Source organism: Lonchura striata, chromosome 7 (assembly GCF_046129695.1).
Source record: "Lonchura striata isolate bLonStr1 chromosome 7, bLonStr1.mat, whole genome shotgun sequence".
Taxonomy (NCBI): Eukaryota; Metazoa; Chordata; class Aves; order Passeriformes; family Estrildidae; genus Lonchura; species Lonchura striata.
This window is the reverse complement of record NC_134609.1, coordinates 16,654,336-16,669,813: the sequence shown is the minus strand read 5'-3', so window position 1 is coordinate 16,669,813 and position 15,478 is coordinate 16,654,336. Positions and strand designations below refer to the sequence as shown.

The 15,478-nt window shown below is 35.3% G+C and overlaps 1 protein-coding gene across 1 annotated transcript in view; it reads left to right on the top strand.

Moving 5' to 3' along the window:
* Nucleotides 1-15,478, top strand: part of PLCE1 (phospholipase C epsilon 1) — a 136,879-nt gene that overhangs the window by 86,304 nt on the left and 35,097 nt on the right. The window contains exons 5-8 of the mRNA XM_077784637.1: nt 8,668-8,813; nt 10,591-10,849; nt 11,537-11,745; nt 14,197-14,238. Coding sequence (XP_077640763.1) covers nt 8,668-8,813; nt 10,591-10,849; nt 11,537-11,745; nt 14,197-14,238 — 656 coding nt within the window. The remainder of the gene's footprint in view (nt 1-8,667; nt 8,814-10,590; nt 10,850-11,536; nt 11,746-14,196; nt 14,239-15,478) is intronic.

Here is a 15,478-nt window from a genome sequence, read left to right as displayed (position 1 = left end):
GCACTATTTATTTAATCACTGTGTGTGTCTTGAGCATTGTTACACAAAGAAGTGTCACTTGGCATGACATTTTCACAAGCCAAATGTTGAGTTCTTTAGTAAGATTTTATTTTGTTTTCAGGAAGGTGGTTTTCTGACAAGTTTAATAGAAAATTGGTTAACAATTGAGAAAATTATTAAAAAATCCACCCAAAACCCCAACCCAAATCAAAAATCAAACCAACTAAATAAAAACTAATGTTTTATCTGCAGAAACATGGAACAGTATCTTCTTTTCTAGAATTATAGAAGTGCAATGAAATGAAGATAAAGTTGACTTAATGCTTTTTTAGTTTGTTATCCACTGCATTCTTATGGTGGGTGAGATGAAAATCCTGCAAGTAGTAAAAAAAACCAGTAAAACATTAAGTAAATGTAGAAGAATGAGTAATAACCCCCAGTGAACTTCCTGTGGGCTGGGCAAAGAAGAATCAGGGAGTGAATATTTAGCATGTTTCAAGGGGTTTCTTCTTGCATGTTACTGAGATTTAGCAACTAAAATAGGGTAAATATATTGGCTTCTCTCACCTCATTCAATTATGGGAACATACATAAAAGTTGCAGCTGCAATATTCAGTCTTTAAACAGAGCCTAAAAATAGTTCAAATTAGCTGCAGTAGCAGTACTCCAGAAGATGCTGTGGCTGGAGGGGACTGCAGGTGCTGACCCTGCTGGGACCCTCCCTCCTGGGGCTTCTCACGGGGCTGGGGCCGAGGGAGATGAGGTGCACTGGCCAAGCTGTGCCACAGCCTGCCCGGGCACAGTGCCAGGGCAGTCATCAGTGTTACAAATTAGACCGACCACGATTGTGTTCTGACTTTGAATGTCACAGGATTGAAAAGCAAGGGGGTCCTGAAGAAGTCTTGTCAGAAATGACTGAGTCTGTTCCATATCAATGACAATTTTAGCATTAAAGTTGCCTTTTGATAAGATAGTCAGCATTATCTTTCAGTATTGGAGTTTTGTGACTTCCCAGTTTTTGTTGTCTAGCGTTCCTTGTTTGGTAATTGTACAGAATAGTTTTTTATACCATTTGAATTAATTCCCAAATATTTAGTGCACAGATTCTTTGGTATTTAGTGCAATAGATTATTTGAAGTATAATCTGGAACACATTTTTAAAAACATAGATGTTATATGTTTAAATGGAGTTATTGTAAAATATTTACTGCTTATAATAAATCACTGGTTTGCTATATGCTTTGTCTTATGGTGGAGTATATCAGTTGCCATAGCCAATCACAAGCGTGAACACTCAAAATGTCTTTGTTTATAAATGGAAAGAAAATTCTTGTACAAAGACTCATGATTTTGTTGGCAAAACTCAGTGAGCACTTGCTGATTTTTTTGGCATTCCCTATAGAAATACTGAAGTGTATTTATAATGTGGGAGCCAAAATTACTTTCAGGATGACAGGCTTCTGATACATGATGGGGAAAAACAATTCCATGTCATTTTTCTGTTAAATAATAATTATATTATTTAGAGTATTTTTCATAAAGCAGTATACTTTTTAGTATGTTTTTCTGACAATACATATTAAGGAGGAACACTATAAAACTTGTGTAAAATGACAGTCAATCCTGAAGTGCATTCAGTATCACCAGCTATAAATAAAGCCTGTAGTCTTTAAGGTTTGATTAAAAATGTAGTTGCGTAATAGTGGAGCCTTGGGCACAACACGTACTCATTGGTGGGACAGCTCATACTTAATTTTCTGCTAATAATATCCAATTGATCTTAGTTTCATCAGAGCAAGACTGTAGACCAAGCTAAAGACAGATATTCTTTCCTATTACTAAATGTAATTAAAAGCTGATTCTGAATTAGTGGGTAGTGTGGGAGGATTAGTGTGAAATACAGTAACATCTACCTTTACAAAAAACTATTGGCTCTAAGTCTCTAAGACTATGCACTCAACAGTAGCAGTAATATATTTTCTTGCTCTGATGGAGCAGAAATGCTCTTTTTCTGCTCTGGCTATGTGAAGTTTAGTTTTCAAGGATGTAAAACTGTAGAAAGAAACTGCTAAGATTCTGCAGAGTTAGCAGAGCCCTGACAGCTGGGAAGTTAGGAAAATGGTACCTAAGTGTACCCTACCAACTGTAATTTACTTTTTTGCTATCTCTCCTTGTTGACTACTGTGACTTTCTCTTCTTGATTTAGTTATTTTCTCTGGTTTTTTTTATTACATGAGTTCACCCTGCTTCTTTACATGAAGTGACATGTGCTCCTTCCTCAGTGTCATATGCCACAGTCTTCCTGGGACTCTTTCTTCTTCTGTCCCTTTGACCCCCCAGGCTCTTCCACCTTTATGACTGACTCCAGCCACCCTTCTGCCTGTTACCAGCACAGTGATCACAGAGACACAAGCACAATGCACATGTTGTAAACATTTATGTGTATGTAAGCATTTAAAATAATTTCAATCATTGCTTTATATAAACATGAAAATAATATCTTGTAACTTCAAGTAAGTTTCAAGTAAGAGAAAACCAATAAAACTTTAAACAAAGTGAAATATTCAATTTTCCATGCTGGCATATGTGGACAGAGCAATTGTGGGTTCTTAGATTGAAAGTTGCACCAGATTGGAAGGTCATTCAGACAGCTGACTGAAGTTAGTCCCACTTCTGACCTGAAAATGCAAAATCAGAAGTCAAATGCAGAAGGTGTTTTTTTTGAAAGACACGGTTGCCAAAAATAAGCTAAAAAGGTAAAAAAGTTTGAACAGTGTTAGTGTAGCCCTGCTACTGGAGTGGGTTCATCACTCACTATATAAGTCTTAAAATCAATAAAGGTAATTAAAATACGGTTACTTAGGACACTTAGTGATGTTAGTTTTATTTTTAATGGTTAAATTATGAAAGTTTTTTTCATTGTTCATTCAAATACAAATTTAAACCTCACTAGCAAAATAGAGACATATCATTTTACTGAAATAATGGAATGTAAATAAATATTGCAGTCTGTCTCTTAGTTCAGCATTTTTTTGCAATGCCTAAATGGGTTTGCATAATGCTTTTTAAAAGATTGTGTTTGTACAAATATCAAACTTTTTCCAGTCCTTGTTTGGAATAGTGTTTAATCAGATTTAAAATGGTAAATGTTCTCTGTAATGCTATATAATTTCACACAAGCATGGAAAGTAAACCATTTGTTAACAAGACACGCAATTTAAAATATTCAGATATTAAAAATGCATCTGAAAATTATCTTGCATATTATGCTGAGTCAAAAAAAATTTAATAATTAAACCTCAGTGAAACCCATGTAAAAAATTCCAGTTCTGTTTGATACATAGAAGTGTACAGATTTATACACAGGTATTCATCAATATGCACTGACAGGTTTGTGCACAATTAGCAGTGCAGAGGAACTCACTGCAGCCAGCTTTAGTGCTAATGCTGCATACTGCTAGTGTTTCTTAATAATTGTTTTTAAAGGGAGAAATTGGACTATCCTAATACATTAAGAATTCTGCTTTTAAACAAAATAATGTTTTTTCCTCTTGCCATGATTACCATATGATATCTGATGAAGGTTATTATTCATGTTCTTCAGATTTTACTCAAATTTCTTGTTTTTTGTTAAACAAAATTACTAAAACCAGAATGACTTGGTTAAATGGGTTATAGATTGCTGTGTTTATTCTTTGGATTCCTTAAAAGTCATCTTCTTGTTTTGTAGGCAGAGACTTTTCATACACATACTTAATTTTGTCACTATTGAAGTTTCTTGCTTTCTTGCTCCAGTGTAGGCAGTATTTAAATCAGCTACAATATGTTATAGAACGATATCCATGACTAATTTATGGTAGGAGTTATAGAAGGTATGTACTGTAATCTTACCTTGTGGTAAACCAGAAGATTTTGTTTTACTTGCTAGCAACGATAATTGTTAAACTTCAGGCAGGCAGCTGTGTTTGGTAATTTCACCTCCAAAAGCTGCATCTCTCAAGTATTATGAAGTTCCTAAAAATGTAATATAAATATAGAAGACATAATTTCTTCCATGTAGCATCAGCCACTGAAGTATGTAAAGTATGTAGCTTGGGAATTGCTGTAAAAGTTTTACAAACTGAAATGCTGGCAAACTGAGTGTAAAACACTACAGATGATAAAACACTGCAACTGGAAATTGTTAATAATGTCCTCCCTCAAAGCACCACTACATTTACATTCTCATAAAATATAAGATTAAGTTAATATAATTAACTTTAAAAATAAGTTAATTTCAATTTAAAAAAAACACATAATACATTCTCTAGGAGCTATATAGAGGATGGTTATGAATTTATATAAATAAAACTGGATATGTAGTCATGTATATATATGTGTGTGTGTGTGTGTATGTATGAATTATCATAATCTTGAGTATTTGAAGGCTGAAATAAGAGAATGAGTGAAGAAAATCCATGGCAAATTTAGGGACACAGTTAATAATTCAACATTCATGAAATGCTGTTCCTTCCTGTGTACTACATGGAGCGAGGTTCCCATAGAGTGAATGATAAACGGTCCTGTAGGTTACACTTGTACAGAGATTTAAGGTCATGTACCATAACTTGAGGATCAAGTTCCATCAGGAGTGTCTCTTTCGTGTCCTTCATGTTTTATTAGTAAAAGCAGCTGACCCTCAGTAATAAGCTATGTCCTGCCCCTGACAGATGGGTAGATTTTTGTCTGCATATGAATTTGCCTTGAAATCAGTGGTAGTTCAATAATTAGGTAATCAAAAACATAGGCTCATTTTACATTTTTAGTGACTGATATATATTTCCCATGTTTAAAAGTAAAAAAAAAACATAACACTGAGTAAAAATATGTCTTTCCCAAATGCATTAGCAATAGCTAATCTGAATTTACTTGAAGTCTTTGATCAAAGTAAGATAAGCCAAAAAGACTTCTAAAAAATTATTTAAATTAGTTATTGAACAGATTTTGGTGCAGTTAAAATAGTAGAGATAAAAAGCTTGAAACTGTACAGATACTTTTACTACAAATTGTAGTACATACTGTTCAGTATAGCTTGCATTGCCAAGACATCGGGCACAGGTCCTGTGTGCTCAGATTCAGATTTGGAGAAGATTCCTGCATCTCTTAAACTTTGCAAATGAGGCTACTTTCTATGTATCTGAATTTAATCTGGCTCAATGTTGTTAGTGCTTCTATTAGGGCACCAGAAAATATTTAAATCTTAAGCAAACATCTATTAAATTTTGCTTGTTTAGTACTTAATATTAGTGTCCAGTAATCCTGAAATACACTAATTTTTATCCATCTGAATGAAAAGACTGATATTATTATCAAGTTGTTTAAGTGGATTGTGTGTTACTCTATTACTTTTCTTGTGTCTTGCAATCATGTGTATTATCGTGATGAAGCCAGGATACATTTTCTCATGCTTTTCAGACTCATCAACAGTGCAGCGGAAATCTAATTATAGGTTTGCTGTGATGATTTCTGTTCTGAAGGGAGCTTAAAATGAATTCCATAAACAGAACTATGTAAGTCAAGTGTGAAAAAAAGAAGTAAACTAAGGAAATAATTATTACTGTGTTGAAACGTAGATTGTGATCTGATGTTAAAGTGCTGTCCAACACAAAAACTTAGTCCAAAAAGTGTTACTGCTCTGTCTGACAAATACTTGCAATGTATTTTGATCTCCTTGGCAAGGCTACTCCTGTGCACTCTTTGGCTGGGATGTGCTGTGTGTGCTCAGACACTGCCTGAGCCCTGAAGCTCTGTGCTGATGTCATGGAGCTTGGTACCAAGGCAGCTGATGGTGCTTCATCCTCAGATCAGGTGTTCTTGGCTGTGGTGCAGCTGGGGACGTGGCTCTGCAAGCCAACCAAGAGGCAAGTGCTGCAAGAGGACAGCAAGTGCTTCTCTTCTGTATCCACTTGACTGGACTGTCCAGAAGTCAGAGCTTGTCAGGGTGAAGCTTCCATTTGCTCTCTTCCCCTGCTAGAAAACCCCTGGGTTCAGTGACAGAGAAATTGTGTCACATCTAAACAATGCCTGTGCTAATTGCTTGCCAAAGTGGAAAAAATAAGATTCTGAATTCAGCTTCCAGGTGAATCCCATAGCCACGAAAAAATAAGTACCTACAGAGATCTTCTCTGCTTTTGTGTGAGGTGCATCTAGCTCAGCTGTACACAGACAGCATCTGAAGAAACCCAATTCTGAGCTCCCATTTCAATGAAAATTTGATAAGTTTGTTATTTCTTGAATACCATCTGTTCCTGACCTCCAGGAAAAATTAAAATACCAACATTTCTAAAGAAGGCGTTTTCATTATTTCTCAGGAGTGGTTTGTGTCTTTAGATGCTCTCTTCTGTCCCCTGATTCTGCCCAATCTGTTAATATCTGCCTTTGCTTAGTCTATTTTAAAATTAAAATATTCAGACACATTTTTTTTCTTGTTTAGTGAAAGATTTTTTAAAATGTTTTCTACTCCTCTATTCTGCAGGAGTGAGCATGAACTTCATGGTGCCTTTTGTACTCTTCTTTTGCTCTTACACCTTATACAGTATCTCAAGTCTGCAAAGGCTCACCCATGCTGCCCTTTATAGTTTTTTGTTTGTGTTTACAGGTTGTAAAAGTTCATCATGCTGTTTATAGTGGTCTTAAACTCTCTATTAAATAGAATTTCAACATGTGGCTGCCCTAGTTTAAAGGTTTGCTCTTAATGGAGAGTCTGAAGTCAGTTGCCTTTTTGGACATTCTATCTCAACTTTGATACTGTTTTCTCCTGATCATTACATCTTTACTACCTTAGATTAAAACATATCTGTTTAAAATGTATGATGCTTTAAAATTTCTAAAACCATATTAATCAAGTTGTTGCCACATTTGGTATTTCATAGCAAATATTAATTTTTTTTTTTGTGAGACTGCATATTTAGCAGTTGCATTCCCTATCACAGGCATTTCTGGAAAATTAGAATAATATCCAAAAATAATATGTCACTTTATTCCAGCATACAAAAACAAATCTGTGCCACAGATCTGATTGTTCTGTTTCATACTTTCTGATTTTTTAATGGATTTATTTTATTACCTTTTATTCTGGTTTTGCCCTCATTTGACCCCTGTGCCATGCAGTGGCATTGTGGTTGGTCTTTTCCATACCTTCATGCTCTTCAGGTGTTTACTTCTTTGTTGACTGAGTTTTTATATTTCAGGAGTAACTAAGTGAATGCATCAAATAAAATTTTAGCTGAATTCAGATTCTCACTCTGAGCTGCTGCAGTGGTTATTGTGCTGCCCCTGATGCACACAACCTATTACAGCATCCCCATAGTCACTCCTGAGTATGACCCCAACAAATGAATCTTCAAGAATTCAGCCTTAAAAGTGTGATTTTCTTTTTCTATATAGGGAGTATGACTTCTTCTCATATAGATGTTTCTCATTTATTGTTCTTGACTAATGTTGGCCTCAGACAGGTTAAATAGTAACTTAAATTCTTTGTAGTGTTTGATTTTTCTCCCTCAGGAGTGGGTGGCTTGGAGCACTGAATCCGTATAGACTTGCATAAATACAAACCCTATATATTTTCAGTGGGGTTATTTTCCTGTTAGTAATAACACATTTACATTTTATTTCACATGCTTGGTTTTTAAAATAAAAGTCTATGGCCCCTGAGGGGCAAACTAGCATTTCCTAATTTTTATAAGCCTCTCTTCACACTGGTATTATCTGTAAACACTTGAGTCCTTCAGGGCCAAAGAATGGAACACAGTGTCAGTAAACAAATCACGTTTATTGCCTCCTAAGTGTTTACACAATGACAAAAATCAAGCCTCCGGGGAGTCATATTGTAAAAAGAAACAGTTGGTTTAAATTAGTTTTCCATGTGAAATATAGCTACTTTTTATGGATGTTATGGGAACATAAACTGGAAAGAAAATCTGCACGCTGATAAAATGAAGGGTTGATTTTTATTTGTTTAAATGCAAACAGAATTCTTGTACTAAGTTGATTTCTGATTCCAGCACTAATTAATTACCAAAGAGAAGTTGGTAGTATGGCCACACTTTGGAAGATGGGATTTCTTTTTATTTGCTTCATTTGTGATCTTGCAAACAGATAATGCAAATTATCTGAAATGTTCAATGCATATAGGAATTAGCAAAATTATGCATTAAATGCATCTAGTTTTATGAAATTAACCAAAACAAAAAAATTCCAATTTAGCAATTTTCATTGTTCATATTGTTAACAAGGGTTATGTGGGGCTGAGATCTATAAGCCATGTTAATGAGAAATTATGCTGAAGATCTCTCTGGCAGCTTTAGAAATCAGCACTAGCTGAAGCTGTCTATTTTCTTCTGTGGCATCAATGCATATTGAGAATATCTTACATTAAGATGCTGTAGCTTTTTGCTTAATAAAAGTTTTTCTAGACTAGTTAATGATTTAACTGTTGTAATGTGAATGTCACTGTGTAGGTTGTGTTTGCAGTGCATATGTGATCTGGCTATGAGTGTGTAAGTGGAATTTTGACTGATACCCTCCTGATGGAAGAAACCAAACAAATCCACATTATCTGTCAAGTATGCATGAATGCTCCAAGGGACTTTGCTTTGGCTGACCTTACTGTCTGTTTGGTTTTACCAGGTGAGCTCGTGGGTTACCTGGCTGATCCTGACTGCAGGCTCTATGGAGGAGAAACGAGAAGTCTTCTCATATTTAGTACACGTGGCAAAATGCTGCTGGAATATGGGCAACTACAATGCTGTAATGGAATTCCTGGCAGGGCTAAGGTACTGGCAACTCTTTTTTTTTAAATGGCTTTTCAGTGATAATTTCATTGCAGTTTCTGTTAAGCAGATGTCTCTGGAGAACAATGAAACTAAACAAAAATCCATGGCTAAGCCCCATCATCTCATGCTGTGACTTTCTAGTAATCCCTTTTCAAAAAGTGAAGCATGCTAAACTCTTTCTTTTTTTCTCAAAATGCTCTGAAGACTCCATGAGTTTTCCTGGTGCATGCTGAATATGTTGCGTTAGAAAACTTTTTCTTTTTTCAACAGAAATTTTTAAAAATGTGAAAACAAGATGGGAAAGCAGTTGTGGTTTATCTAATAAGCTACAACTAATGTAACTTGGGGTTGGAATCTCCAGAATATAAGTGAAACATGATCATGGTGATGCTCTAAAAGGATCGGTCTTAATTGTAAAAAATAAACTACCTGAAAATGACAGAAAACCCACAAAAGACCAAAGTGCCAAATCTGTTTTTTAACCCCTCTGATTTACTTATACAGACTGATTTTTGGGATCTCATGCTGCCATGGTCTTATGTAGAAAGACTTGCATTATCTCAAGGAGGAGGCAGTAGGGGCTCAAAGACAGCTCTTCGTGTGCTTTCCCCTGGAATGCCAGGCTCCTGTAGGGCCAGGGCAGCAGCAGACAGTGCCTTACACTGCCAGTTCAGAGGGCAGCAGATGGCACTGAACAGGGAAGAGTTAAGATCAAGTTTCCCATCTCTTGGCTTTGACCCTGGTTGTATAACATGTTTGTGTAACAAAGCTCTAAAGTGTTTGCATTGGTGTTCTTTGTGGTCTAGTAAGGATCTCATTGAGCTGTTTGTTTATGATTTTGGTATATAAAGCTCTTTTAGAACACTCATAGACATGGGGAGTATATTTCAGCAGAATACATCCACAATCTCTAAGCCATGTAAGTTGTAAGGGAAAATGCAAGGCCAATTAAGGGCTTAATTTTGTCTTTAATGCATCCGCACAGCACAGGAGAAAAAGGAGAGGAAGGCTTATGCTGGTGAGCAGCATTTCTGAAACAGGAATGGAAAGTGGGGTTAAGGGCAGTCTACTGTGAGTGCATCTTTGCATCTTTTGGCATGTCTGAGGCCAGGGGTGGGAAGAAAGGCCATGTGATTACATAGACATGCAGCTCAGAAGGTAACAGCCCAGAGGCACTCATAGTCCTTGGAGATATTTCTGTTGGAAATCCGAATTTCTTTTCAGTTACAGCTCTGCACTGGTGCCTGAGAGCTTGAACATGGTCCCGACTTCGTTATTTCTGTGAAAGTAAATAATTTGTGAGCAAACTGGGGAAGAAATCAATGTAAATTTTAAAAAATTAATTTAATTTAAATCCTCTAACTTTTGCTTACTATATGGATTGTTCATAATATAGCTGAAGGAGTTTGTAAGAAACACTCCGATTTATCTTTATGCTGTTTCCTCAGTCTTTTCTTATTTCTTTATGGGCCCTTAGAAATTTTAGGCAATGACACAATAAAAATGTTAGAAAGCCTACTGGAATGTTTTATGTTGCTGGGCTTTTATTAAAATGTGAAATACTGCTCCAGTAGATCAGACTGCTAGTTTCTCATTTTTAATTCTGTTCTTTGATAATTCAAAGGGGAGAATTTTTATAAAAATAATGGACTTGATTTCATTCATTAATTTCTGAGCAATTATCATTTCCTCTATTACATATATGCTGCAGATGTTGGACTTGAAGGTAATTTGTTTAAATTTTTAAAATAAATTTTGCGATCTCCTCTTGCAATAGGTCAAGAAAAGTTTTAAAAATGTGGCAATTTATGGACCAGTCTGATATTGAAACCATGCGAAGTCTGAAGGATGCTATGGCACAACATGAGTCATCATCTGAATACAGGAAAGTGGTCAACCGGGCACTCAATATTCCAGGCTGTAAAGTTGTTCCTTTCTGTGGTGTATTTTTAAAAGAGCTCTGTGAAGTTTTGGATGGAGCATCAAGCCTCATCAGACTCTGTCCACGATATAACTCCCAGGATGAAACACTAGAGGTAAATGAGGCAAATATTCTCAGATGTTATATTCTTAACCAGTGCTTTATTTTATATAATCTTAAACACAAGCATCATCAAATTAAAGTTTCTAAACCAGACTGTTACTAGATTGGTCAGTTACATGGACCTCAGTTTAATTCTCATAGTTCCTTAGCAATTTAGATTTGGTTGTTCCTACCTAGTTCAATGTCAGAGTACTGAGAAATCACCATTACTAATTAGGAATCTTGTTTATACTTTGGATTAAATAAGTATGTAAAGCCCGAAATGTGTAATTATTTTTTGCTAAATACTCTGACCTTCCACTTAATTCACTGGGAATTAGAAGTTTGCAGTTTCTTAACAGCAGAATTTAGAAGCTGAGCAGATCAAGCTTTTCCTCTATGGAAAGAAACTATTCTTAGGAGTTTTATTATTGTAGTTTGAAAAGAAAATCGCCCCTGTTAGATGAAACATTAAAGACTGAGGCGGTTTTTTTTAAGTTTTCAGGAGTTACTTTAACATGTATTACTTGATTTATTAAATTATTTGGTCTGTTTTGGGTTGAAATTAAGCACAAAATCCCATGGGAAGCAATTAGGAAATATGCAGTAAATATTCTTATTAGTAAAAATTTCTAAAGTGCGTAGTAGACAACACAAACTTCTATTTGTAACTATACTAATCTTTTAGATATCTCTATAGTTTGTTTCAGATTACAGTGGACAAGATAATTTCTTACAACGAGTAGGCCAAGATGGTTTAAATAATCCAGAAAAAGAATCAACAACAAACAATATCTTCCAAACTATCCGGAGCTGCAGTCGCAGTTTGGAGTCTGAGGAGGGTGAAGATAATGTCAGTGAAGGGAGCAATTCAAGGAAAAACTCCTTGAAGGACAAAAACCGCTACCAGTAGGTCTCATTTTATTTACTGTCACCACATCTATATATCATGGTTTTAGTCTTTGATTTTTTTTTTTACCAAGGCTTACCTTTAGAAATACGAGCAACTTTAACATCTTTCCTTGTATTTATCCATTTCCAGTCCAGAACTTTTATCCCCTGATACTCAACTGCTTGAAAAATCTCTGTATAGCTATATTTTCCTTTATGATGTAATTACTTCCTCTCATGATAAGGGTAAATCCTTTTTGTCTTACACAGAGCTTTAAAAATCTACAGTTACAATTACAATTTTGATCTCTAGCGACAGGAATAGCACCAGGACATATTTGTTATCAGAGCTCAGAACATTATATTCTGCATGCTCAGGCAGTGTTCTGGCCCCTTCAAAAAAAGATTATTTATTATCCTTTAAAAGACTTCTTCTTTTAAGGACATGTTACTTTGAGGGGTTTCAGTTTTGTCAGGAAACATTCATGTGTAAGTACATATTTTGAATTTTCAGGTTGCTGTAGTCCTGCTATTTTGCAAATAAGTTTACTTCACTTTGCCCTGTGTAAAAAAAGCCCAGTGTTCAGTAATCTGATTTCACTTTGAAGACTGTACTAGTCACCAGCAGGAAATGGAGCAAATGCAAAGTTTAGAACATCACATGATCTTCCAGAAAGTTTCATTGCAAAGCCCATGTAGACATAGGTGGGTCAGGTCAGCTTTCAACTAAGTACCTGTGTTAGACTAATTTCAAATTTAGTAACAGAACTTTACTGCTCTGAGGTGAAGCACTGTAAATTACATGAGAGCTTGCATAAAAACATGCTTAAGTCGCTGCTTGAGCTATTTTACTGATAATGTGTGTCAGAAATATCAATACGTTCAGAACCATCCAACTTACTTCAGCTACTTAAATATTAAATCTGAGTGACTGCCTGAGGGGCAACTGCTATCTTCCTGTTTAAAATGCATTTATTTCATTAACATGTAATTCCAAATTTCATTTCAAATAAATAATCATTATTTCCTGAAAGAATGCTTTCTAATAAAATTATTCACATCTGGCTTTAGTTGCTTCTGGGAAGTGATGCACTAGATTAAGCCAAGAAGGACAGACCCAATTCTCTGCCCACATATGCTATCTCTTGACTTACTTCAAGTAACACTTTCAAGTACTAGTACTTTCTTCCAGGAATTATTTTTTGTTAATTAATATGCTTTAAAATCAACTTGCAAATCACAGTTCAAGTGGAGAATAAGGAAGGCATATAAATACTTCACTTGGGTGAACAAAAGAGAAATTAAATGGAGATCCTTTTTTTATGTCTTTATGAAATAATTTCTTGGTAAATTACTTACCCTTTATTCATAAAGTAATCTAGTGAGATGCACTGCAAACTAGAGTAGGAATTCAGTTTTTTAAAAAACCTAGTGGGAATCTAAAATGAAAATTTAAAATTTAAATGAACAAAACTGCTTATAGGTAGTTAAAGTTGTGTTTCCTGGTTCAGGCTACTAACTACTCAGTTATGAGTGTCTGTACTTCTGATGCAGTAAATACTGATTTTAACAGTAAAATATTTGTAGGACAATAGTTCTGAAAGTACTGTTTTAACTCAAGTGTCTTACAGGCTTTGGAAATTCCTTATTCATTTGCCATGTCTTTCCTGGGCATGTGGAGAACAGGGTGAGGCACAGGAGCAAATTGCTGGAGGCAGAAGGGCCATGTTCTGTTGTACTTGTATGGAGGCTATGTTTAGTTTATTTTTATTCCTATGAGCAGCTAAAGGCTTTTAAGGAAGAAATTTAGTCCTCTTTCTTGCAAGACCTGTCATATTTGCATACAGTGTTATAAAATCCAAATTATATCATAATTATGCATTATCTGATAATTGTAGCATTATGGTCATAAAAGCAGACAAATACACTGCATAACATGTTTCTCATTACTTTATAATTGTAAGAAAGATTTTCAATTAGGTTTTCTTTTGATGATTTGGATTAGTATTGTGGAACATGAATGCACCAAAGCTGGTAGGTTAATTTGATTTGAAGAAAATGAAAGGCATCTAATAAAATCAGTGGGCAGTGGGTATAATTACTTTCCTAGTTGCGTTAGCAAATAAGCTCTACCACTCTGTAGTCAGTGACCCATCTAATTTCCCTGGATTTCTGTACATGCCAGATAAATATCAAATATTAATCTTTCTTAGAACTCTGTTCTGATGATTAATAAATTTAAAAAAAAATAAAGGTATGCAGGAAAATTAGAAAGAAAATCAACCAAATTTGAAACAGAGTTTTTATGGAATTGTTAATTATTGAGTGACCTATGAAGATACTCCTTCTTCTTCCTTCTTAAGGGAAAGCCTCAATTTTTTTTTCTTTTTGTATATCTTACAATTTTCTCCTCTAAAACTGCAATTTGTGTCACTGTTTCCTTTATCTTTTCATTTCCTTGCCTCTCAGGGCAGCACATGTAAAGAAAGCCCCTGGTCCAGCTCAGGCTCTGTAAGTGCTCTCAGTAATTGGCAGCAGTGTCGCTTTTGGCAGCTCGTGTCAGAGGCTCCATTTCTGTGTGTGGTTCTGTGTGTGTGCTTGGCTTACCTGCTTCTTGTGCATTTTAATCTGCAGCCTGCAACTAGTGAAACAAGGCATAAACAAAGCTCTGTCTGCTGTGATAGATTCCTCCAGCCATGCACAGCTACTCTCCAAATATGTTATAGCATTTTTACAGAGACTTGTTTGATTGTTTTGAGGGAAAAGGGGAGAGGGAGCTGCTTCAGTTGTTTGTTTCATTTTAAAATATAATTTTATATAATACAGATAAATATTTCAATTTACATGTGTCTGGTAAGAATATAATAAGGCAATTTATATCAGCTCAGTTAAAATGCATGGCCTTTATTTGCAGGACTATTTCTTAAAGAAACAAAGCTGCACTTAAGACTGACGCAGTTATTTTATCAGTCTGTTCACCACAAGCAATAAAACCTTAACCTATTTGCCACTTTTTTATACATTTGGTGAAGAGACAGGGATCTCACCCATTAATAAATTCATAGAGGAATCCTTGCTGTATGGAATAAGGGAAAAATTCAGCTTAATTTGTCATCCAGGTAGAGGAGAGTTTGAGGAAAAGCTGATGGTCATCTGTGCTGTTTAGCACTGGGGGAGATGGTGTATGTGACTTGGAAACATGGCATGAGTCATCTTTGGCTTAGTTGGTAGGTAAGGGGCAGGAACTGGGAGTACTGTGGTGCTAGAAAGGGGAAGCAAAGAGGGTAATGGGACAAGATATCTTGGAAGATATGTAGAGGAAGATGGTTTGTATTTTATTGCCTGGATATCCTTAGGAAAATGTGCTTCATTAGTTCTGTTGTACATAGAACAGTTTGTCCTTGTTTATGTTCACTGAAGTACCCAAATATTGAACATTTGTGCATTCATACATATTAGAAGCTTGACATTTCATTTTAACTATCTCTTGTTCTGTATCTACTGTTTCCAATTTTGGCAGATATGTCAGAAATTTTGATTGCTGCATACAAGTTTTATGTTAATATTTTCCTTCAGTAAAATAAAGTTTTTTATGGAAAGTATCTGATAAAATTCTTTGTGCATTCTTATGAGGAAGGTATGTATTTTAAAAAGCATTTTACTAGAGTTAATTGGAATATTATATAATGTAAAAGGTCTGCACATTAAATCAGTAATAGAAGAGAGACTAGAAGTTCTGTCTGAAATGCAC